General features: G+C 41.6%; 1 protein-coding gene across 1 annotated transcript in view; it reads left to right on the plus strand.

The window, feature by feature from the left end:
• LOC307270238 (chloride channel protein 2-like) overlaps positions 1-25,139 on the plus strand; it is a gene marked incomplete at both ends in the record, with an annotated part of 146,064 nt that overhangs the window by 31,816 nt on the left and 89,109 nt on the right. Inside the window, 2 exons of the mRNA XM_080053429.1 lie at positions 6,371-6,518; positions 22,268-22,315. Coding sequence (XP_079909555.1) covers positions 6,371-6,518; positions 22,268-22,315 — 196 coding nt within the window. The remainder of the gene's footprint in view (positions 1-6,370; positions 6,519-22,267; positions 22,316-25,139) is intronic.

The raw sequence follows: 25,139 nt of genomic DNA on the forward strand, positions 1-25,139 counted from the left end.
TGTACTCTTAATGGAAATGCAAACCCCTGCCGTGCTGGACTGAGCCAAGCCAGCACATGTATTATGGAAAAACGCCACAGTTGTCTGCTGCAGGCTAGTAGAGGCTCCAAACTACGTCAGCTACTAGCATTTTTCCACAATGCATAAGAACACGTATACATCTGCCAAGTGGTTTGTTACTTTGAAAAGTCCTTACAACTACAACAACTATACAGTTTAATAAGAAGTCTTAAAATATCATGTAACAAGTAGAATGATGTAGCACAGTGACAATTGCAGGCAATTAAGTTTTGTTGGCACTCCTGACACAATAGGGTAACATCTTAGCTAATGCAAATGGTAGAATCAGACTACCCTATTCTGAACTATACAGTACATATTGCTTGAGCTAATGTATTATTCATCATAAAAGATGATATTTTTCTGTAGTCCAACATTCCACTTTAACTAGTTGATCTTTTTTGGATCCATTGTTTGAGACAGGTTTGCAGTGAGGGTGTAGTTTAGTCTGTGCTAAAGTTTTGATATGTCGAAATTGGAGCTCCTTTCCCTTTTAAAAATACCCCGTTTTGAAATGAGAAAATTCAGCCCTCTACAATGAGACAAAGGTGCTGCTGTGTTTTCAGTAACATTCTGTGAGCCTAGAAAACTTCCAAGGATGCAGTGTTTTCCCCCTGCAATTTTAATCGTTGTTGGGGTGGAAACAGTCTTCACACCAACAAATTCCTTCCTCTGTCCCACATAGTCTCACTCTTTGCCCCTTTTCTTCCTCCAGTCCCTTTACACAGTCCCCTCCTCTAGATTAATTGCACAATGATTCTTTCAAATTCTCTTCTTCCTTCCTTCCCACAGCAGTGTGTGCTGACACAAATACACACACACACACACACACACACACACACACACACACACACACACACACACACACACACACACACACACACACACACACATTAAAAAAACGGCAGGAAAAGGCGTCTGTTGAACTCTCTCCTCTACCTGTTATTGTATGGACGACTGTTTTTATAAGGAAGGTTGACGGACAAAAGAGAACACCTTATCTGTTCTTTTTGTCTCTTTTCAACACTGAATCTTTTGTGCTTTACTGTTTTGGTTACGCACGCACGCACGCACGCACGCACGCACGCACGCACGCACGCACACACACACAGGAACAGACATGCACACACACACGCACAAACACAGGCAGACAGAACACACGCACACACTCTGTCACAGAGCTCCTTAGCTGAATTGAGCAGGGGCATGCTGGACTCAAACGGTGAGGCTCCTGGTCACTTGGGGTCTACTGCTTGGACTATTGCCAGGCGTGTGTGTGCGTGTGTGTGTGTGTGTGTGTGTGTGTGTGTGTGTGTGTGTGTGTGTGTGTGTGTGTGTGTGTGTGTGTGTGTGTGTGTGTGTGTGTGTGTGTGTGTGTGTGTGTGTGTGTGTGTGTGTGTGTGTGTGTGTGTGTGTGTGTGTGTGTGTGTGTGTGTGTGTGTGTGTGTGTGTGTGTGTGTGTGTGTGTGTGTGTGTGTGTGTGTGTGTGTGTGTGTGTGTGTGTGTGTGTGTGTGTGTGTGTGTGTGTGTGTGTGTGTTAGTTCAGCTCTCTAGTCTAGTTGTTGTATGTTTTAGGCTCTAGTTCCCTCATTTCCTCACTTTGCGGCACTTGTGTGTAGTTGGCATCCGACCACACGCAATACCACACAAGATAGCATCGCACACACGCACTTGCTTCCCAGTGGCCCCACATTACCTTACAAAAATAATGACATTGGCCAACTTTTGTACAACTGTATCCCTTCACTTAACTGTACTACTGTATTGTATGTGTTTGCTACTAGATCAGTAATGTGTCATTATAAAAATATACTGAAAATAAAATACATTTACTTTAAACTAATATTTGCATATTCATCACCTTTTGTGTACGGTAAAATAAATCTTAATGATACAGTTTCTAATACAGTAGTCCTGGGTGGTGTAACACACAATTGAGGTTTGAGGCAACAGATGTGCAACAGCAGATGGTAGTTTTTTTTTAAGGCCTGTTGTAATCGTTCAGCCCTTACTAAAAGAATGGGACATACCAGCAGCTAACATCCCACAAATAGGTTAACAGCCGGTGTGGCTGTTGCAGTAATATGATTAGGAACTTTTTTGTGGCCACCCACACGGATATTGCACCAGCCAAATTGCCACTATTTGATGGTCAGCCAAGCAACAAATCCTGCGCTATTGTAGGGGGAGCTGTCAGTGCAGCGGAACACATTAAATGTAATGTGTCATAAAAAAGTAATATCAAGACGGACACAAACATTGATTTTATTGGAAACAAATAAACAACCCAATTAAACACTGAATTGTACCTGTTTAACTCATTAGTACTGGCGTGTGTGTGTGTGTGTGTGTGTGCCTGCTTGTGCGTGTACACTGTAAGCATGCTGTGCTGGTTCACTCATTAACCATTCTACGTGGCTAAACCAGTTACCCGGGGGCAGTTGTGGCTCAAGCTGAGCTCCATGATTGGCTCCTGGAGACATTGAGGAAGTTGTTTAAGTCCTTTCTCTGTCCTCCTCTCCTTGACTTGTTTTCCCTGTCTGGACTGTTCTTATCAATAACACATTACTCTCCTCCCTCGTTATTTTTATCCTTGTACCTAGCATAGAATCCTAAACGATTTGTTTACATTTTGCCAGAGAAATTGCGCTAACCGCTAACATAAAATGCATTCAATCTAAGAAGAAAAGGGTTCATTTAAAATATGCAATAAAGTCTTGTCCTGTCTGATTGTTATGTATCTTCTCAGTAAACAAAAAAAGCCCAAATTGATGGAAACCTGGGAAAAAAAGAAAAAAGAAATCCCGCACTGAGGTTACGTGTAAAATTCATGACCCTATTTGTGGTTCAGGACCTATGAGGTTGCTAAACCTTTACAAATGCATGGTAGTACTGTTAGAAACAAGGTTATTTCTTTAAGTTTAATAAGTCACCAATCAGCTGAAAAAAATGACAGGACTTATCTCACTTAATGCAAGTGTCATTTAAACAAGGTTGCTTGTGGACCCTTGAGGCATATCCATTGTTTTCGACTTTCGGCGAAAATGTCACTTGTTAATTGCAGGTGTCGGTTAGTCTTTGAACTGTGTTGTTTCTTTCATGCTACATATTTAAAGTAAAGTTGTTGGTTGGAAATGTGTTATAGCTTCATAACAAGGCATATATTTTTTTAAATATTCAACTTCAATGTCTCTCTTGGTTCCTCAACAACTAATACTCTTTCAGATCAATGGCTGTGTATCAATCACCAACACTTTTTGATCTTGGTATTTTTCGATACAAGCACAATTTCTATTCTCGACCCTTTTCCATACTCGATAGTATTGAAGCATACCGGTCTGTGCCTAGTCAGTATTGAAGTGCGATGCCCAGCCCTATTCATATGAATTCTTGATTATTGGTGACCCGTACTTCACCCCTTGCCCCAGCAGCTAGAACAATAAGTCCAGGACATCCCAAATCATCTGGGATCAGTTAACCAAGGAAAGGCAGGCTCGGCTAAGCGTCCGTTTCTGAATATGCTTAACGTAATGATAGGCTTTCAACCAGTTATGCCTTTGTTCTGGATGGCTCCGTTTGTTTTCTTCTAGTCAGATGCAAGTTACAAGAGGGGGTGTATCTGAGAAGGTCTATTTCAATCCCCCCCTTGTTTTCCGCTGTTTTCGGGAGTTTCCCTTTGCGTTTGAAGTGTCCTTAATTAAGACTTTAGAGTTGGCGATAATGAATGTGGCTGAGAATGCAATGCAGAATGGCATCTTGCGTAGAATAGCGGTTGGCATTTGATGTCAGAAACCCCAAAAGTCGCCTCACAAATGTTTCCCTTCTTGATTTTCACTCTGTTTACAACTGTTTGTGTACATTCCTTCCCAACTCCCACATTGGACTTTAACATGGTGAAGTACTTGTAAGTAACGGAACAAATTCAAAAAAGGATTATTTAAGGATGGGAATTGAGGAGCACAAGTCTTGACCTTTGTACCAACTCATAACTCCCTGACAGACTTTTCATTGTCAACCTTGGATAGGCATAGGGTTACTTCTCTGGTTTTAACAAGGACAAAATGTTCCAAATGTTCTACTTCCAATTATTCTTTTCTATTTAAAATGTCTTCACGACAGTGTTGAGCTGATTTTAAGCATTCTTGTAAGGTACCACAAGAGTAACTGTTAAGTAATTGGCCATGGTAAGCTTCCATCGACCAAGGTCATGTGAAGTTTGGTCTGACCATGCCTGAAGGCAAAAGTATTACTTGTTGTGCATGGCCACACTTAAGTGTGAGAACTTAAAACCCTGCCTACTTTCACATGTATGCAAACGAGACTATTTGCTGCATAAAGTGGGATTTGGAGTGGTGGAGGGAGGCCAGCCATACCCTTAAATTTGCCGTCAGAAAGGGGATATCAAATGTTGTCTGACCATGCAACAAACACGTTGTTTGAAGCATACTGAAACCTTGAGTCTATAGACATTTGCACCGCAACAACATTGTTTTCAGGCATATGCAATTTCCAAGGTCTTTCGTTCTAGACAGTTATGTAACGGCATTAAGACATCCGTGTGTATTGTAGTCCAGTCACGTCTGACTGTAGAATTAACCATTTACTAGTTACCACTGGTGCTTATACTAATGATCATACCAGTGACATAGACTGCAGGAATTCCATTGACCCTAGTGACACAATTGGCCAAGCTCTACAAATACCAAGCATGTTTGATATGGAGCAGACTTGCACAAGACAGGGGTTGCAGTGCTCGGAGACAGCAGTAGTCGACCTTTTCACTGCATGGTTGTGATTACGCCCTGTCAAACATTTGTTCTGACAGTTTGACAATGTGACTTGAACCCATCTTTCCTGTGAATTGGGAGCCTTTTATATGGCTAAATGATTTGCCTTGATCCTCGACGTTTTGACTGACAGTTTCTACAATCTAAAATCCTGTACCACTCGTCACTCAAGCTGCTGTGATTTTTGACCCAAATAAAACAGAAACTGGTGCACTCCTGAGCTCAATGGTTCACACAAACATGTGTGTGTGGCTAAAAATAGCCAGAAGTTTGTGTTCATGACAGAAGGTGCCAAGTGCAACCCTGTCCACGGTGTGTGGGTGTTGTTACCTAAACACTTTCTTCCTTTAGGCCATAGGGGCCACTTTCAAAGTGTGCCAATATTGTCTGTTACATCCTGAAATGCATGGAACTTTTAGTGACTCTGGACATTAGATTATTATAACAACATAAATTGCATAACACCAAGCACAAGACCTTATATGAATCCTTCCCTTTCTTTTTCAGAATCCAAACTTCAAGCAATATTAATTGCTTGAAGTTTGGTATACCTTTTTGTAAGATCAAGTGTAATGTTAAAAACTATTGTTTTAACATTAGGGCTTCTCTCACGACACTATACTTTAAGCAAATTTTTCTCAGTGGCGATAGTGGGTCCCAATATAGACTCTTTTTCAGCCAAAACTAGCGGCGTGGCACTATTGATGGCTGTGGTTAATACACTGTAAGCCTTGCAAATGCGGCTAAAAATGTGCCGGAGAAATCCAGTTTTGGTTCCGTGCATTATGACCAAAATTATGACTAATTCACAAATGTTCTGGCATAAAACTAACTCTTTATATATAGGATTTTATATTTCTGATTGTAATGCCAGGGAAAGAAATGCGTCTGTAGACCTTCTGACTAATAGAGCTACAGTAAAACGTGCTTCATATAGGGCAACCATCTGGCCAATCTGTCATTTCTGTCATCTGATGAGGAGGCAGGATTTGGCTTTGTTTCGCTGAAGTTCAGTGCAGAACAATTTATAACTAAAAATATCCTTCTTGGTTACTTACGTTTGATTGCTGTTATTACCAATATCCAACTTTTTACCATTTTATAAACCTGCCTCCATGTGGGTTTCAATGTCTTGCTGTGTTGTGATGGATGAACAAGAGGAAGTCATTAGTGCCCTTGTCCCACCCAGGTGCATTATGGGAGGGGGAGCTGGTGGATGGGTGGAGTACATTATTGGTGCTTCCTGTCTCTTCTACTGCTGACTTGACATGTGTTGTATGTGTGTATTTGGTTGTGTTAAAGAGTATATATTTCATAGTGAGTGTGTGTTTATGTATGTGTGCGTGGGGGGGGGGGGGGGGGGGGGTTGGCAAGGTAAGTGGAGCGTCTTCACGGCGTTGGAGCCAATGGTCGGTTCAATGTCAAATGAACAAATTGCACCTTTTGTAAAAGTGCTGTACTTCTACTTCTGTTTGTGCACAATGCATTCTTAAGCTAATGCTCCTTACTGTGTCCATTTGCAGATGTATGGGCGCTACACCCAGGAGCTAGGGGTGTTCGCCAAAGAGGAGGCGGCCCGGCTGAGGGAGAGCGGGCAGAGGCGCTCCGTCGCTGACCGCCGGGCTCTGGACCTGCTGGAGTATGACAAGGGCCGCTGTGCCAAGTGTCGCAGTAAGTCTCATCATACCACAAAGTCAACACTATGGAGGGATGCACAAGCAACTACTGTATAAAAAAATGTTTTTGCTTGAAATGGAAACACACCCTGTCAGTGTACTCAATTTCTATGAAGAAAACTATGACCCAGCTCACGTACGTGAGCTCAATATGAATTCAATAAGGGTGTTATGCTAATAGGCAGGAGGGCTGAGCCAATGTTAACATCTGACAATGGGATTTTCACTAATAAACAAATTGGGATTAATACATGTTCATTATAATTGCCTTGAATGTAAGAGGCATGTGTAGGCCTACTGTTGTATTTTGTAGATTGTTCTAGGAAAATATCTAAAATATCTACTGTAAATTGATATTTAAGGTTTGGATTTCTTAGAACATCTTTTTACAAAATATTTCTACAATCACATTATCTTTATAGTAATTTTTAGGATTGCGCTACCTAGCTCAAGACAAAGCCCCTTGTGGTTCTGTATACTAACCATAAAAAATAGGGAAATAAAGCCTGGACTGCTTCAAATCAGCCAGATTATATTGTTTCCAACCAAATGTCCTATTTTCCCATTGTATCATACCATGCTGCGTAACAAGCACTCACACAATCTGTTCAATCAGTACCTTTTTAAAGCCATTGTAGCCATACCACTTTATACGTGGCAATAGCGCATGTGGAGCACCTGAAATAGGCCTCAGTTTGAAATGAAAAGGCTGCTTTAACTCTCTTCTGGCTCTTTTCAAACTCAAGGAAGATCAATTGAGAACATGAAATACATTACGCCTGCATTTGCTGTTTTGAATTTTTTTTAATGCAGTTTGCTTCTTGCAATGTACAGTATGTTACACCTCCTCACACATATGATGCGCCAGGTCCATCCTGTGATATTTCCAATGACGAGGCGAGGTGTGCCTTAAGAACAGAGTGTACTGTGAAACTGTAAAGGTCACAAAAGGTGTTTCAATCAGGAAACCTTTCACATGTATTGTACTGTGCTCTGAGAAAGCACCAGTCTACTGATTGGACCATTGTAGTCCATGGGCCAAGACCCCACATTTCACTTATCGGTACCACCTGAGTGGGCAAATTCTAGTTGTGATTTTTTTTAATACCCTATACATCCCTAGAGGTTTTGATGTGATAGACCTTTTATATCGGTAGCTTTTTAGTGGTTATCCCCTCTTAAAGTATAGGCTGAGTGTAATGGAGGTGAGACACTGCAGGTGAATAGGGTAACATTTTTTACTTGGATATCATCATGGAACTTTGTCAGTTGATTACTATTATATTTTCAGAAATGTTTGAATAAATATGCAAATGTAGCAGTATATAACTATATATATACTTCAAGAGGGGAAAACCACTATACAGCTTGGAAATATCACAGACTTGGATCAATTGGTTTTACTGGAATTTTAGGAAAGGAGAAAGAATTTAGTTTTTTAGGCAGTTTTTTTTTAACTAAAAGGACAACGTTTACTGGAAGGAATCACCTCATTAATGGTCTTTGGTTTTGACCCCAGTTCAGAAAAGTCCTGTCATTTTACATCACAGTAACAGTGGTGACTTTTAGTACTACATACTACATAAGACCAGTCCCATAGAAATACATGGTAACAGTATATTCTCCAAGTTATAGCCTGGATCTCAAGTTTCACTATCCTCTTACCTTATCATTACCTTAGGGCTGTAAATGTAATACTTAACGCACTTTGATGCGTCTAAAGTATAGACTTACTGGCTTACTGCTTTTTATTTACCTTGGGAGCATGTATCACGATAAACAATGTGGTAAAAAGAAGAAAAGAAATGCTGCAGCGCTAGACAATCATCACAAAAACTATTCTGTGGATGGCATGTGAACATTCCCCCACCCTTCTCCTTCTGCTGTTGGTGGTGATGTGTGTGTGTGTGTGCGTGCGTGTGTGTGTGTGTGTGCGTGTGTGTGTGTGTGTGTGTGTGTGTGTGTGTGTGTGTGTGTGTGTGTGTGTGTGTGTGTGTGTGTGTGTGTGTGTGTGTGTGTGTGTGTGTGTGTGTGTGTGTGTGTGTGTGTGTGTGTGTGTGTGTGTGTGTGTTGAGGCGGATGACAATGAGATTAGATAAAGAGTGTGAATGGGATACATAACAGGATAAAACAGGCTGTAAACACAAGTACAGGATGTCATTCAGATGCATGAGGAACCTGAAAGGCATTGTACCTTACACACCACATACACATCCACAAACACACACCATCAGATGCAGTTGTGTGTGTTTGTGGTCAAGCTTTTTTTATCTCAGCTTGTGGGTTAGGGGCCTTATATATTCTAATAAAGCATAGCGGCCTGTCACACCTTTCTTAAGTCAGTCTTGAAACAATAGTCAGGTGCCAAAATTAACTTTTAAATGTTATAAAGTGTTGGGAGCCACAATTTAACTCAATTAAGACTGTGGATTTGGTCCTCCATTGTTAGAAGTTCATTTGGAGAAGATCTCCGAATGCCTGGTATGAACAGGATGATTGGTTAAAAAGCAATCAGTCTTTCTTTATACAGACTTTTTGGGGGAAAGAAAATTCGGAACCTTAAGAAATAATTTGACATCCTGGGGAGCAAAAGTTATTCTGTGCGCAAGCAGTGAGGTTAAGACAAAGATATCTTTCTGGTTCCGATGTGTGGCGTTTAGGGTTGGCAGTTATACTCTAGCTACTGTGGAAGCCAATTTTATATTGATTAGTTTACTTCTACTCTTGTCTCTTCATTCATTATTTGATCATTGTATGAAGTGTATTTCCTCTCATCTTAACTACTGATGTATCCTGTCTGGACTTTCTATTGTAATTAAATCAGTCTGATTGGGCTGACACCCTAGGTGTGGGCCATCCTGAAAACTCCCAGATTCAGCTAAGCATTGATGTCATCAAGAACCAAACTTGATTGTGCCATTGTTATTCTACCTATCTGACCATGTCAACCATTCTGTATAAAGCAGCTCATTTTGTGTACACAAGGCAGTCAAGACCCTGGCATTGCTCTGAGCAGGATGCTCTGGTCTTCTCTCCATGCATGAATGCTGACCATTATCATCTGTATTGTCTTTTGGAACTAAGTAAAGATTTGTTTTCATATTGGACTATAGTGAAGTTTTCTTCAACCAAAAAACTTATTCCACACTACCAAGAGAAGAGCTGCCAATTAATGTTAAGAAAATGTATAAACTCTCCAGAAAGCATTAGTTATGTTAGCCTTGGTCACATTTGTCCTGTGAGCCTGGCTACTGATTTGCTACCCTGTTTTTTTCCTTCAATTTCTAAAGGATGGGACAATAGAAGGGGCTGAATTAAAATCCCTGCTGAAGTACTATTGTGCTTGTCACTGTGAAGCTGCCTGTTGTGTGTAAAAGGAGCGCCCTCTTCTGTTGAGAAGTGCTCAATGCACCCAGAACTCTACTCTCAAATAGACTCTTAATTTGTCCTAAATGCTGCCGATCTTTCAGTGTTTGTGCGTGTTTATGAGAAGATGTCCATGTAGAAATCAGACACACAAGCAATATAATTGGGGTTTGTCCCAGAGCAGGTATAGCTTCAAGCATATGAGACTGCAGCCACAATAACACTTATTTGCCCGGCGTGAAAAAAAAAGTAATAATAAAAAAAAAATAGTCAAAAACCAACAAACACCAGTAAGGCAATGACATAAAACAAGAGATGGAATACAGTATATATGGAAAAGTTACACACACACACACACACACACACACACACACACACACACACACACACACACACACACACACACACACACACACACACACACACACACACACACAGACAGACAGACAGAAAGAAACGCTATTTTTTTCTTTTCAATTGCTGGTGCGTAATGATGCTGAATGTTGCAGCCGGCAGCAGAATATCATACCGCCTGTCATGTGCACTCAGTGGCCCACTAAGAGCTGTCACGCTTTTAACTGTGTGTGTGTGTGTGATGTGCGACTTCTCAAACAGCTGGGCATTCCCTTCTTACAGCTCCAGGCATCGTTGACGGCAAAATGTAATGACAGCAGAGCAGCTCCAACAACAGGTAGCGTTTCCTGTGTAATTACGGCCAGCAGTGTGGCAGACAGAGCCAGCTTGAGTCACCAGAGGCTGCCTGCTAGCGGTTCAGTGTTCTATAGGGGCCTGGGTTTATATGTCCATGCTGGGTATAGGTATACAATCTCAGTTTTTTTTGGAGCAGTATGAAAAATGCGACCTCGTTTTAGATTCCAGAAGTTAATTTCTGCTTTTGGGAATTGGTGTGAACTTTTGATCCTGGTCAGAGGACAATCAGTCAAGTTTTTCTCCGAGGTCTAATGCTAGTCTTCATTAAGTTTATTAACAAGAATCTGGCTTGATGACATTTGCTTAACACAATAGACATGCAGCCTATACAGTGTAAGGTAAACTTGCTGTTCAAGTGTTGAAAGCAACAGAGCCAAATCAAGTTACAGCTTGTTGGATGGCTAGCATTTGCCAAGCGCTAAATTGTTTTGTTTCCTGTAAAATAAGGATATTTTTGATTTATATTAAGCATTTAAAAAAAAAAAATCTTGTCATAGGTCTTCTCTTTGTAATTTTCTTTTTGTTTAGATTTACAATAATGTTTTATTCTTTTGAAAATGTTGACACTTTTCACATTCAAATGATAAAGAACATTACAACGTGTTGATGCTGGCCTCTCTAGGGTTGTCTAAAGTGTATTCATGTCTAAGATACATTGTGCAGAGCCTATTTTTATTCGTCACCAAATGAGCTACCATTGTGCATAATTGAATATTTCTATCTCCCCATTAATTATGTCAAATCTGCCCAATAAGCAGGCACTTCAGTTGAGTGAACCACATTAGACAACAGGCGTGTAGGTGTATTAAAAAAAGCCCTTTCGATGTGTAGCAACAAACAGAAAAAAAATAATTTTTTCTGACATTTTCAAGCACCCTCCACGAAAGGACATCAGGGGAGAGCAACACGAGTAGAGAGAATTAGCCTAATTAATCTCCATTCGTTTTATCATAATTAAACACAAAAGAGTGTATGGTTTGTAACTCTCTATTAACTTACTATATCTACCTCTAAGCTCTCTCCATAATACCTGCAGCTTTTAACACTACAGTGCTGCTCCTCAACCATTTTATTCATTTCATTTTTTAGCTGTATTTTAACTGCTGACTTTTAAGGCCTGACCGACTCTGGCCCCTACAGCTATATTCTCCACATCTATCATTCCCCCCTATGAGGCACAGCCCAGCCGTGCATCATCAGCCATGGAGACACACCTTTGCCCTCTCAAAGAACTGTGGAAAAGCTGAGTGGATCTTTTTATACTGTATATATTTTTTTTGCACAAGATCAGACAATCCGAATAACTTCTCCTGATTGACTCATTGTTTAGAAAAAAAGAAGACATTTGTGGACGTCTGGTAATCTTTTAGGTCATATCACAAAGGTTCCTTGCCATGCAGATTTTCTTCCTGCAGCTAGTACAGTTTGCTATTATTATCATCATCTTCGAGGTATGATGATTTAGTGATTGTGATGACTATAATCTTATGGTTTATACTGTATTATTTCTGGTTGACTGGGGGCACTCTTGGTGTAGTGGTTAGAAACCCCCCCCCCCCCCCCCCCCCGCCCCCCCCCAGTCCTCAGAAGCAGCAGACCTGGTTGGAATCCAACCCGTGGCACCGTTCTCTGCATGTCATTCCCCTCTTTACCCCATTTCATCTCTGTCTCTCTCTCTCTAGACCAAAAGTGTGCTGAAAAACAGATAAACCCAGAGTAAATATTTCCTCTGTCTCTAATTTGTATGTCCACTTTTCCGTTCCAATAACAAGTTGGGATCATTTTATCTGTGTATGGACTTCGGTCTTTATGTAATCATCTATTAATTCAATCACTTCTAAATACAGATATAGTCAGACAATCTGGACCCATCAGGGAAGCTGGCAGCTTAAAGCAGGAAGAGCGGATGCGTTTTCATGCCCGTTTCCCCTCGCTTCCATTTGGAGACAGTACAACTGGAAAACAAGTGCCACGCGGATGAACAGACGGTGTTTTCACTGGCTGTTGGCTGTTCAACCAGCCAGTGCGCTCCTGTGGGAGGACCTGTTGTTGTGTCAGACGGCCACAGGGGGGCAGTGTTGAGCTTTCACTGCAGCAGACTGGAGAGATGCCTATAGGTAGAAGAAATAAGACGGGGACCTCAGAAAGGGAGAGCGATCCTGGCAGTCGCCTCTTCCGCTAGAGAGAGAGAGAGAGTGTGTGTGTGTGTGTAATCTCCTGACGTCGGGGAGCGTCTTCCCAGCCTCAGTCAGCCTGCCTGTTGATGGTGCATCAATTGGACACGCGCACACACACACACACACACACACACACACACACACACACACACACACACACACACACACACACACACACACACACACACACACACACACACACACACACACATTTGTCTATTCTTCCATAACACTTTGACATGTCATATAACATTTAAATGTTTGAAAACTCGGGGTCAGGTTAACCCTAATAGAATTTCCTTTTGTTTCCACAAAAGTAATTTAATTGTATTTCCCATCTGCGTGTGTGTGTGTGTGTGTGTGTTATTCTACTCTAAAGGTTGATGGCATAAAGATATTGCGTCTCATTTGAAATTGAATCCCAGAACCAGACATGGTTAAAACGGTGTGTGTGTGTGTGTGTGTGTGTGTGCGCGCAGCATAACACATTATGTTAAAGAGCTCAGTCATGTGAATGGTCATTAAATATTTAGCTGACAAGAGGAACTTGCCCTGATACACACACACACACACACACACACACACACACACACACACACACAGTGCAGCGCTGGGAAGTAACTCAGCGATGCACCAAATCAGATCAACCCCTTTGGCTCTTTATTCTCCCTTAAAGTCTCTTTTCTGTCTTAGCTGTATTATTGTCTGCTAAGTTGTTTTATGTTGTGTAAAAAGAGCATGTTATTGTCTTATTTCAAAGGAGCAATAAGGAGAATTTGGATAATGAAATACCTTTTTATCTCTATATCTTTCTTTTGTTGTTACTGGGGCAGAGGGCATAGCTTTATAGCTTAGGTAACAGTGTGTTTGTGTGTGTGTGTGTGTGTGTGTGTGTGGCAGCAGCAGCAGTCAGGCTGCTGTCATTCACAGGCTCCCGGCAGCTTTTTAGAAGACCCACACACACACACACACACACACACACACACACACACACACACACACACACACACACACACACACACACACACACACACACACACACACACACACACACACACACACACACACACACACACACACACACACACACACACACACACACACTGTATGCAGCTGTGTCCACGTTTTGATGAAATATACACAGCTGTCTTTTTATTTTCTCTCCCCCTTGTCTCTTTTCTTCTTCTTTCCCTCTGTCCACCTGCACTGCTATGTCATTTAACACACACACACACACACACACACACACACACACACACACACACACACACACACACACACACACACACACACACACAGTGTTCCGCTTCAACAGGTGTGATGTCAGCAGGAGCTAAGCATGGTGCCGCATGTTGCTATGGTGACCGCCAGGCGCCTAGCGACCAACAGTTGCTCACATGCTCTTGTTGTCTTTCCGTTTTCTTTCCTCCACTCCTCTCTCCTCTCTCCTCTCCTGTCTCCTCTCTCCTGTCTCCTGTCTCCTGTCTCCTCTCTCCTGTCTCCTCTCTCCTCTCTCCTCTCTCCTCTCTCCTCTCTCCTCTCTCCTCCTCTCTCCTCTCTCCTCTCTCCTCCTCTCTCCTCTCTCCTCTCTCCTCTCTCCTCTCTCCTCTCTCCTCTCTCCTCTCCTCTCCTCTCTCCTCTCTCCTCTCTCCTCTCTCCTCTCTCCTCTCCTCTCCTCTCTCCTCTCTCCTCTCTCCTCTCTCCTCTCTCCTCTCTCCTCTCTCCTCTCTCCTCTCTCCTCTCTCCTCTCTCCTCCCTCCTCTCTCCTCTCTCCTCTCTCCTCTCTCCTCTCTCCTCTCTCCTCTCCTCTCCTCTCCTCTCCTCTCTCCTCCCTCTCCTCTCCTCTCTCCTCTCTCCTCCTCTCTCCTCTCTCCTCTCTCCACTCCTCCCCCCCATGCCTCTGTTCCCTCACTCATCCAATGCTAGTTTAAAAGATGGGTTGAAATTAGGCCTGCAAAATATCAGGAAAAACTTGCGATATGCGAACACATTGTAGTGTAGTGTAAGTGCGTATGAGTGCACCTGCAGATGTGTGTGTCTGTGTGTGTCCAGTCTTCTAATTCCTTCTGGCATGCTGCCACAGCTGTTTAGAAAGGATTAGAGAAACACATTTAGAATTTTAGAATTTTGAATGACCATTTTATTGGACAGTAAAACCAACAACATTATCCAGTAAATAAATACCCAAATACATTCCACATCTGGAGTAAACAAAGAATAATCAATAAACCAAACCCATATTTATTAACCAACGGACATTAGGACAGGATTTAAGTGGTTAGACGGAGAGATTAAGAGGAGGATAAAAGGGAGGCAGGCAGTTAAAAAAAAATGCACTTCTGTCCTTGCTGTCTGCCTCACACACACACACACACACACACACACACACACACACACACACACACACACACACACACACACACACACACACACACACACACACACACACACACACACACATACGGTATACTGCATTGCTGGTGGTACAATCCTGTCCATATAGCAATACATCCTTCCTAACTTATTAACTCATTCATTGCATTACAGAGACATTTAGTTCAGATGAGGCCGAAAAACCTTAACTACTTTTGCAACGATTAAAGTTCCACAAATCAATATTTCTATACTGACAGTGTGGATATCATAACGTTGTGTAATGTGAAATATGACGCTCATAGAGACAGACCCACGGGAGATTTTTTTTCATTAGCTGGTGAAGATAGTTATCTTTATCTAGCAGCCAAAGAACCACCTATTTATTGAACCAAGCAATGTGTGGGCATTTTGGCCTGGTACATGACTTAGTTAATGCATTTATTATAAAACAAAATGTTTTAAGTCTTCCCGTAAAATAATTTAGGCGATCCATCAGGCTGTGTGTACTCTTGGTTTTGCACAGAAAGGTCCTGCACATGAAAAAAAACACACACAAATGATGTACTTATGCACCCACTGACATTGTGTTGTCTGCACTAAAACTCATTCCACACTTCTTTTATTCCCTTCTTTTCATTCTTTGTATAACTGTGGCCACTCCAAAACTCTTCAAAGTTTTCAAATTATAGCCGCCATCGAGGCAATGTAGCGGAGAGACCGAGACATGATTGGATTATGGTTTATGACACACTTCACTACTGCATGGACTGCATTTACCAAATCAGCTGTGAATTTGCAAAATTAACCCGGCAGACGATTGAAACAACATACTCTGTTCCACCATTTAAACACACTCGCTAAGACGCGTGTGTGTGTGTGTGGGTGGGTGACCATGCTGATGCACTGTGGGGGTGTGGAGTGATTTACATTCTGCTGCCAGCCAAGTCCAGGCAGTAACACAGTTGTCACAGATACACACCGTGTGAAACCGGTGTGCGTGTGCCTGTGCGTGTGTGTGTGAAGAAAAAGAGTGGGACAGAGCGAGCAAGGGAACTTTCACTTTAATATATCAAGTAACCAAGGAGACTTGGGCCACTGATCAATATTTGATTTGGTGCCACTCGAGTGGATGGTGTGTGTGTGTGTGTGTGTGTTGTCCACTGCTTTTTACTACAGAGGTTGTGGCGTTGGTCCAATGTGTGTGTCAGCATGAGACAACCCTCAGTAGCCCACAGGGTTGGCTTATTGGGATTGTGTCAAACTCTGGGACGGCAGCAGGGTTAAGCCTACATGACACCCATAACAACGGGAGCTAGGAGCATTAAAGACGGTGACATCATATTTAATATTCATACACCTGTTCCCGAGCTGCCAGATGTCTAAAAATGAGGGTTCCCGTGGTTATTCCAACGTACAGGCAGAGCAGGACAGCTGCCAAACGGAGACATTTAATTCAATCAGTTTGAGTACGAGCTCTATAGGGATGGGCTTTGGGCAGGAGTCAGTGGCAACACAAGCACAAGGCAGACACACACTGATGGTCATTTTTATTATTTTACTATATTTAGTTATGCTTTTTTTCCCTCAATTTGCTTCTACAAGATATACAGGATCTACTTTTAACTCATGAAATTAGGTATTTGTAGACTTCCAGTATGTCTTTATGAGTAAAAATTCTACAGAAAGTCCTCTTTCTTTGTGCCTTGAAGAGGTGAACACTTGTGTGCTTTAACACATGTTAAGGTGTGGTTTCGTCTAGTTTTTAATGATGTTGAACACACTGTGTATGGTAAAGGTTGGAATGAGATTCACTTCTCATACACCCTTACACTCATTTCAAAAGGTCATCAGTGGCAGCCTTCAGGTATGTTGGAAGCATTTTATAATGACTATAGATGTCAAACCTCAATACCACCTAAAGTTGTCACTATAGGTCTAGTTAAATACATATACGTGTTATTTATCGGAATGTATTTAATATTATTTTGCCAAAGAAAATGTTTTACGCTGTGTCCTCAGTTGGGATATTATATGAGCACACGTTTTGCCTTAAAGAAGCCAAAACATTTATTTTATTTATTTATTTTTTTAATTATCACTTCATAAACGGCCAATTTACCGGCAACTCTATTCAATTATAATCAGTTTTATCAAGGCATGTACTAAGCCGTAAGGCTGCATATATTTAATGATTTATTTTACTGATATAAAATGACTGATCCAGACAAAACCACATATCTCTCTCTTTGTCCGACTCCTTCATCATTTTAGCCTGTATTTTAAAAAGCACATTGTAAAACCAACACTGTCCAGATAAGCATGGCTCTACACAAGGTGACCGAGGATCATCATATTAGATTTTTCTGCATTTTTAACACAATCCATGTGTGTAGTTTAGTTTAGTTTTTACTGAAAAATGGTCTAGAAAAAAAAATGTAGCAACAAAGGCCACAGTGAAAAAAAAGTTAGAAATGGCGAAAGTGTCAGGTGAAGTGTGTCTCAGTTTACAGAAAGAGAGAGAGGGTAGAAGGAAACCTACTTGGGGTCTATTATTCACTTTCCATGATGCCTTATGTGAGTGAGTGACCTGCTCTCAGGACACACACCTGTCTTACCTCAGTGGCAGGCTGACTTTCCTGGCAGTGTTTACGGTCACTGAGGGACTAGCAGTGTTTCCAAAAGTCATCAGGTTCCCCCTATCTGCTGGGAGACATTTTAAAGAGTAATGCTGTACCTGGGTTCGGTTTCCTGCTGGAGTAAATGCACTGCGGAAGAATTGGAGAGAGTGGAGGAAAATGAGAGTTTTGGCTACAAATGGTTGATTGGAGAAAGAGGTTGGGTCATTCTTTCAGCAGCATAACAAAACGGGTAATAAGGCTTCTATTGTTAAAAGAGAAGAAAGTGATATTTTTGTGGTTAATATGTGTTAAATCAGTCTATATTATTCATACAGTAACCACTTAAACAGTATGCCCAGTTCATAACAAAGGTCTCCCAGTCATTAATCTTTGCAGCAATTGGCAGATAAAATTCTGAGTATCCCGCTCGTTTTTATCCAATCAGGCGACAGAACCCTATAAAGAGGCGGGTCTCTGTGCCCCGTAAACTATGACTCGCTGCTCTATCTGACGTAGACGACTGTGTGTTCATGTGCTGGTGACGTAGGGACGAGGGAGGGGACTGCTAACTGCACTCACTGATAGGAAGTTATCTTAAAGGACCATATCACTTACTTCCTTCACTTACTTCAAGGCGAGACACTGCATGTAAAGTTATTAGCTTATAAATATCATCATGCAGCTATTCCAGTTGATTACTGATACATACTAACCTACATGTTGATATGATCATAACGCCAGAGTTAAAATCTTCATTTCATTTTTACAAATTAGAGTGCTCAAAGTTTTCAAAGAACAGATTTTGGATAAAGCCTTTTTTTTATTTTATAAATCAAAAAAACACGCTACAGTTATTAAAAATGCAATTGTATCTTATTTCTATAACTACTATGAAAAGAAGACATGTTATGGAAGCAAAGAAGACAAATAAATCTCAAAATTCACCAGTGCTTGAAAAAAAACAATGTTTTTTTGCCCGCAGTGTCTCTCGACTTGCAAATGAAAATACAACACGGTGCATTTTAAATAATGCAAATCTGATTCATCACCCACCCTGCAATGGATTGGTTTTGCTTTACAGCTCTATGGATCAGAGTGTATAGCCAGAGCCTTTCCATTCTAGCTATAACACTGAGCTGGTGTGGGTGGAGGTGGAGGGTTGAATACTGTAAAAAACCTGCTTCATTTCTTTATTAACTGCAGTTTTTGGAGTGCGGATATATAAATCCAATGCGAGCTCTGTGTTTCTGCCGCCGACAGCCCTTTACTGCAGCTGTAGCCGTGCAGGGCCCAAACGTGTTATTTATGTGCTCATTAATTTTTATGTGTTTGGATTGTGATATCAACATGCGCCTTTTATTGCCGGCTCCTCTCGCCCGATAAATCGATGGTTATTAAACACAGAAAAGCCATGGTGACGCAAGCAATACCTCTTCCTGCCTTCTTGGCTTTTTCCCCTCCTTTCCCTTTTTTTATTTCTCTGTTTCAATCTGGCTTTATCTTGGACTTCCACTCCCCCTCCTTCTACAATCTAAATGCGTCATCCTTTTCTTTTTGCGGTTTTCCTCTCATAATTTCCCCTCCTTGTTTTTCTCTGTGCTGTCTTCCCGTATCTTTTTTTTCTATTCCTTTCCTTGTCTGTTTCCACATTGGTGTGGTGAAGAATACATAAACACAACACCTTTGCCACGTGCACAATTTAAAATGGCTCCTATAGAAAGCACCAAATAATACAAGATATATTATTGTGTTTCATGTAATGCAGTGTTCATGCAGACACATTTTTCCGAGAGCTTTTGGTGAGTCAGAGAATTGGACATTTTTCTATTGTTTATTCTCCTAGCTGAATAAACAAACTTTTCTCACACAAAAATAATTGGTTCCCTGAAACACTTTGAAGTTTATCGAGATATGTATTGTGTATCGAGGCTCCAAGAATAGCCAAAAAATATCAAGGATTTCTTTTTTCATCCCATATCGCCAAGCCTTGTTTCCACTATTACTCTTTTCCTTTTCTCTTTCTTCTGTTTCCTCTCCTTCCTTCTCCACTCCTCTCAAAGCTTTCTTACCCACTCAGCTCTCTTCACCTCCCTCTCTCTGTCTGCCATCCATCACCTCCACCCCCTCTCCACTGGGTACAATCCCTCATTTGTGTGTGTGTGTGGGTTTGTGTGTGGGGGTCTCTCTCTTTCTCTCTCTCTCCATCCATCATAGCCCCAATTTCTGAGTAACTCTTGAATCAACAGTGATTATTTCACACATCTTTCATTTAAAAAAAAGTTTTTTTACAGTATAAACAAACAGGACTTTAAACTTTTTCGAAACAAATGATCAGCAAATTTTTGATTCTATCAATTTGTCGGATATGAAAACGTATCAGCTTGTCCTTAGTAAACTTCAATATGTACAGTTGTGTTACCTCATATGATGGATGTGTGTACTGTTTGATTGATGTCTTTTCATGCACCGATCAATACCTCTCTGTCAGGCTGTTGTAAAACCATTACTATAATATGACCACTGCTATGAATTTTGATCCACATAGAATGCATAACATAATAATGTGTCAGAATGTCTAAGGCCAGATAGTCACTGTTTTGTAACCATATACTTTTTTTTATTTATAACTGACTAGACTTTTGGGGATGGTAAATTTCAGAAGCAAATACTGCCTATAGTGGCATCTCTTCCATTAAAGCTATAGTGCGTAACTTTTTCATGTAAATAAATGTCGGTTACATTTAGGAATTGACACAAAGTTGATTAAGCCTATCAGCTCCACAACACTTTCCTCTGTATTTCTCAGTTTGGCTGTGTTTACAAACCTGGTGTCAACCCCTGACACTGGTGCAAGAGCTCAGAAAAATCCCAAGAAGCGACCACAAAATGTTTTGTGGTTGATTCTACTGTTAAGAAAAAAAAAAACATCAGAAGGTATACAATCCATTCGTGATCACAGAAGGCTTAGGTCACCTACGTGCGCCGACAGTGTTGTTGCAATTACTCATGGGAGCGACAGACGTTACGCACTATCGCTTAAATGCAATTTTAGTGTACTGTATATGCAGTAGTGTGTGATCTTGGCATCAACCACACAAGTACTCAATAATGAATCGCCTACACTTAATAAAGTGCTAGTCTTTTTGTATTCCCTCCTATCCCTCCATACTTCCTCCTCCTCTACCTACACACATCCCTCTCTGTCGCAAGGTTTGGCTTCTCCCATCACTCCTTCATCCCTCTGTCTCTCTCTCCGCCATCCCTCGTTCATTTGTCGTGCTGCTGAGTTTGCACAGGGCCGACATCAATCACAAACTAAAAAGTGTGTAGAAAAATGGATAAAGAGAGAGATTTTTCTTTTTTTCAGATCTCGCATGGAAACTTATAAACATGAAAGATGGATGGTGCGGGGACAAACCTGTGTATCCATTAAACACACACACACACAGACTCTCTCTCTCTCTCTGTCTCGCTCTCACACACTCACACACACACTCACACTCTCACACGCATACACACACACAGGTACATTTTTGTATATTTTGCTTCAGTAACATGTCTTCTTTCATACTCGAATAAATAAAAGGTGCAACATGTACATTTAGATTTGTACTTGACAAAACCTTGTCTGTTTGCGTGTGTATATTTCCACTGTAAAACCATTTTAACAGCAATATATTTCCACTGTAAAACCATTTGTTTTTTTCAACAGTCTGAACCAAAAAATCTCAACTTTTAAAACACTTACATCAACTTAAAGCTCCCATATTATACACTTTTCGGTACTATTATACACCATATTATATGGTCTTAGTGGTCCCTAATACGTTTTTCTTTAATTGTTTGCTGAAAAAAACTTTCAGATAATTTATTGTACTATGCTGATGTTCAGCTAATCTCACAATGGCCTATTTTTTAAAAAGAGCTGCAGCTCCCCTCGTAAATATACAATCTTTGAGCTGCCACCGCCCCCTGTCCGGAAGCGAAGCCAGATACGCCTCGCCCTCTGTCTGTCAGGGCCGTGGACCAATAAGAAATAGGGGTGTGGGCTGCACAGTGGAAGCTTCTGGCTTTCCAGTTTGTGAGGTCAGAAAAGGGGACAATTCTGACTGGAGTATATTGGGGGGGAGGGGTGGGGGTTTCAGAAAGGGGGAGAGTGAGAACAGGAGATATTGTTATTTTTTTAAATATTTTGGCAGTCTCTAGGCACACCGTGGACCCATGGATATGTTAGAACACATTTAAAAAGTGCATTTAGCATAATATGTGACCTTTAACTTTCCATGTCCAATCTTAAAACTATTCCGAAGGTTATCACAGAACGAATTTGTTCCTATGTTGTTAATCGTCTGCTTTGATGCATTAAAGTACAGAAAATAGGCTGTCTCAAAGTAGATTTTAAATTTTCATGATATCATGTAAAGTTAAAAATCATACCCTAATTCACCAGAATTTTTGCCTTTAATCTTGTCATGTGGTCTTTATTTGTCCTCTAGGGTCAGGGTACCCGTATGTTCTGGAACCAGCCCAGGACTATATCTCTGGTAAACGCACAAGCCCCCCCCCCCCCCAAAAAAAAATAGCTGTATCTGACCCCACCCCGCCCCCTCCCAACTCCCGCCCTTACCTCTAAAATCCTCATGGTCCACTCTGCCTCAGCTTAATACTGCCGCATTACTGTATCATTCATTCATCTTTAATAAGTGCTCTACAATAAGTGTTTTTTTCCACTTTGTCAAGTGCTTGAGAGCTCTCCCCTTGCCCCCTCGTTTGCAACTTTATTAATGCCCCCATCAATTAAAAAAATACATTGTTTGTGTGTGTGTTTGTGTGTGTCTGAGGGCTACGAAAAGAAAAGACAATAATAAATCGGCCCCCGCAACACACACACACACACACACACACACACACACACACACACACACACTCACCTCCTGGCTTTCATATTAATCAACAGCCAACATGAAAAAAATTGCTCTGTGTGTGCACCATTATTCCCATTCCCGTGCCAAAAAAGTCTAACTCTCCCAGTCCTGGCCTTATAACAGCCAGCCCTCAAGCCCCCTAATGGAAAGTAATAAAGAGCTGTGAACATCTTGGTTTAGTGGTGTGTGTGTGTGTGTGTGTGTGTGTGTGTGTGTGTGCGTGTGTGCTTGGACGTGTGTGTGAGATGGAGGAGATGAATGGTTCTGATTAGGCAGTGCAAGCTGCAAGACAAGTGCGGTGATCAATGTCTCCTTTTTCTCCAAGAATACAAGAATGTGCCACAGCAACACACACACACACACACACACACACACACACACACACACACACACACACACACACACACAATTGAGTTTGTTCATCAACTGTGTGTGCAGCCTGTGTTTTTCCCTGTATGTGTGTTATGCATTCACCCGCAACTTTTATGAATTTTTTTTCCCCCCAAGATTGATGGTGTGTGCTTGCTTCATTTCTTCGCTTGCATATGTATGAATACTTTCACACACACACTGCAAGTAACCGTATATGTTCAAAACCTACGTGTATACTGTATGTATGTATGTGTGTGTGTGTGCGTTGCCGTCAGCCTGAAGAATAGCGAATGCATAATGCGATGGAAATGCTCTGAAATTGGTTACGCCCGGGCATAAAAATACAAAACAGCGAACTCGTGTGCCTGCAGTGGACTGCGGAACGGAAGTGCTGACTCCGCAACAGCCCGAGATTGGTGCTTATAGAAGGAGGGATGGGATGGGGGGAATGAAATGTGTGAGAGAGAGAAGGAAAGAGGGAGAGAAGGAAAGAGGGAGAGAATGAGAGAGGGAGCATGAGCATTGAACGTAGGCCCAGCGGAAATAGAAGGATGATTTAAAAGGATAAGGGGGTGGAAATCCTAGAGTAAGAGAGGGATGGGAAAGGAAGTGGAGGAGGAGGGAGGTAAAGACATGGAAGAAAAAGGATGGAGGGGGAGTGGATGGCAAAGGTTTGGGGATTGGCAGGACCAAATCAATTGAGATGGAAGATGAGAGCGAGAGAGAGAGATTGAGAGAGAGAGAGAGAGAAGCAGTGCAGAGAGCTAGCAGCAGCAGCAGGTCCCTTGGCTTTTTGGTTCAACCGGCTTTTCATCCAGGAAATGAAACGATTTACCTCTCCTCTGCGTGTTTGGGCTACGCACACACACAGTGCACACGCACGCGTACACACACACACACACACACACACACAGCACTTGTGTGTGTGTTCATAGTGTGCGCTTTACCTTCACATCTTTAAGGGTTCAAGACATTTCCTTCAGAACAGGGTTAAGTGTAATTTAACAAACCAGGGTCTTTTTTCAAAGATCATCAGATATGCATTTATTTTTCAGTAACCCGACACTTTAGACTGGCTCCGCCCGCCTACCTACTTCCGCTCACATTTCATTTTCCCTTCAGTAGTCAGTCTTGGGCTGCAGTGAATTCATGGATTCTAGCTGAGGAAAATTTCCGGCTGTCCAATCAGCGAACAGAGCGAGTGGCTGAGAACGATGACGTCGAAGTCACGCTCCAGTTTCAGTTCAATGCTGCGTTCCTTGATACTCTGAACTCGGAGATTTCCGACTTGGTAGTTCCGAGTTCCGACCTGTCTGTGTTCCAGTGCATCTGCTCGCGAAAGTATGGACGCCTACAACCTTTCTCATCCAAATAACTAAACGTTAGGCTCTAGCAAGTTACAGTTGCCAGGTACGGTAGATCCATAGACTACAATATGTAGTGAAGTCGGACATTTCCGAGTTCCATGTACAACTGTGCACCGTCAGAAGCCGGCTCATGACATACGTCACGAGTCACGACCAAACGTTATGCGATTGGTTGGCTGATCCAGAGTGGCACTGGGCAGATCCAATAGTTTTAAAACTTCAGCAGACACCCGCCTCCAAGTGAGTGAACGTTTGCCAAATAGAGCAGTTCCAGACCTTCTGTACAAATGAAATGAAGTACGACGGTCTGGTTGGAACAGGCTACCGACACTTACCTCTTTGACTCAAATATTTACAAAAAGCTGGCCAATAATCCTGAAATGCCCAATGGAGCATCACAGGTGTACCATATTGATTTGAGTGCACAAGTTGAAGAAAAAAAAACTATATTGCAATATTGATCATTTTGTAATGAAATGTATGGAATCAAACTGCACCATAACCATTATATCAGAGATAGATGAAACGTATGTACCAATCATTCATTTTTAAATAAAAGTACAGTAACAGAACAAAAATGTTCTTTAACTCTAGTCAAACTTTAAACGGAGAACACACACACACACACACACACACACACACACACACACACACACACACACACACACACACACACACACACACACACACACACACTGTTGATG

Source organism: Ammodytes marinus (genome assembly GCF_949987685.1).
Source record: "Ammodytes marinus genome assembly, chromosome: 3".
In the NCBI taxonomy this organism is placed as follows: domain Eukaryota; kingdom Metazoa; phylum Chordata; class Actinopteri; order Uranoscopiformes; family Ammodytidae; genus Ammodytes; species Ammodytes marinus.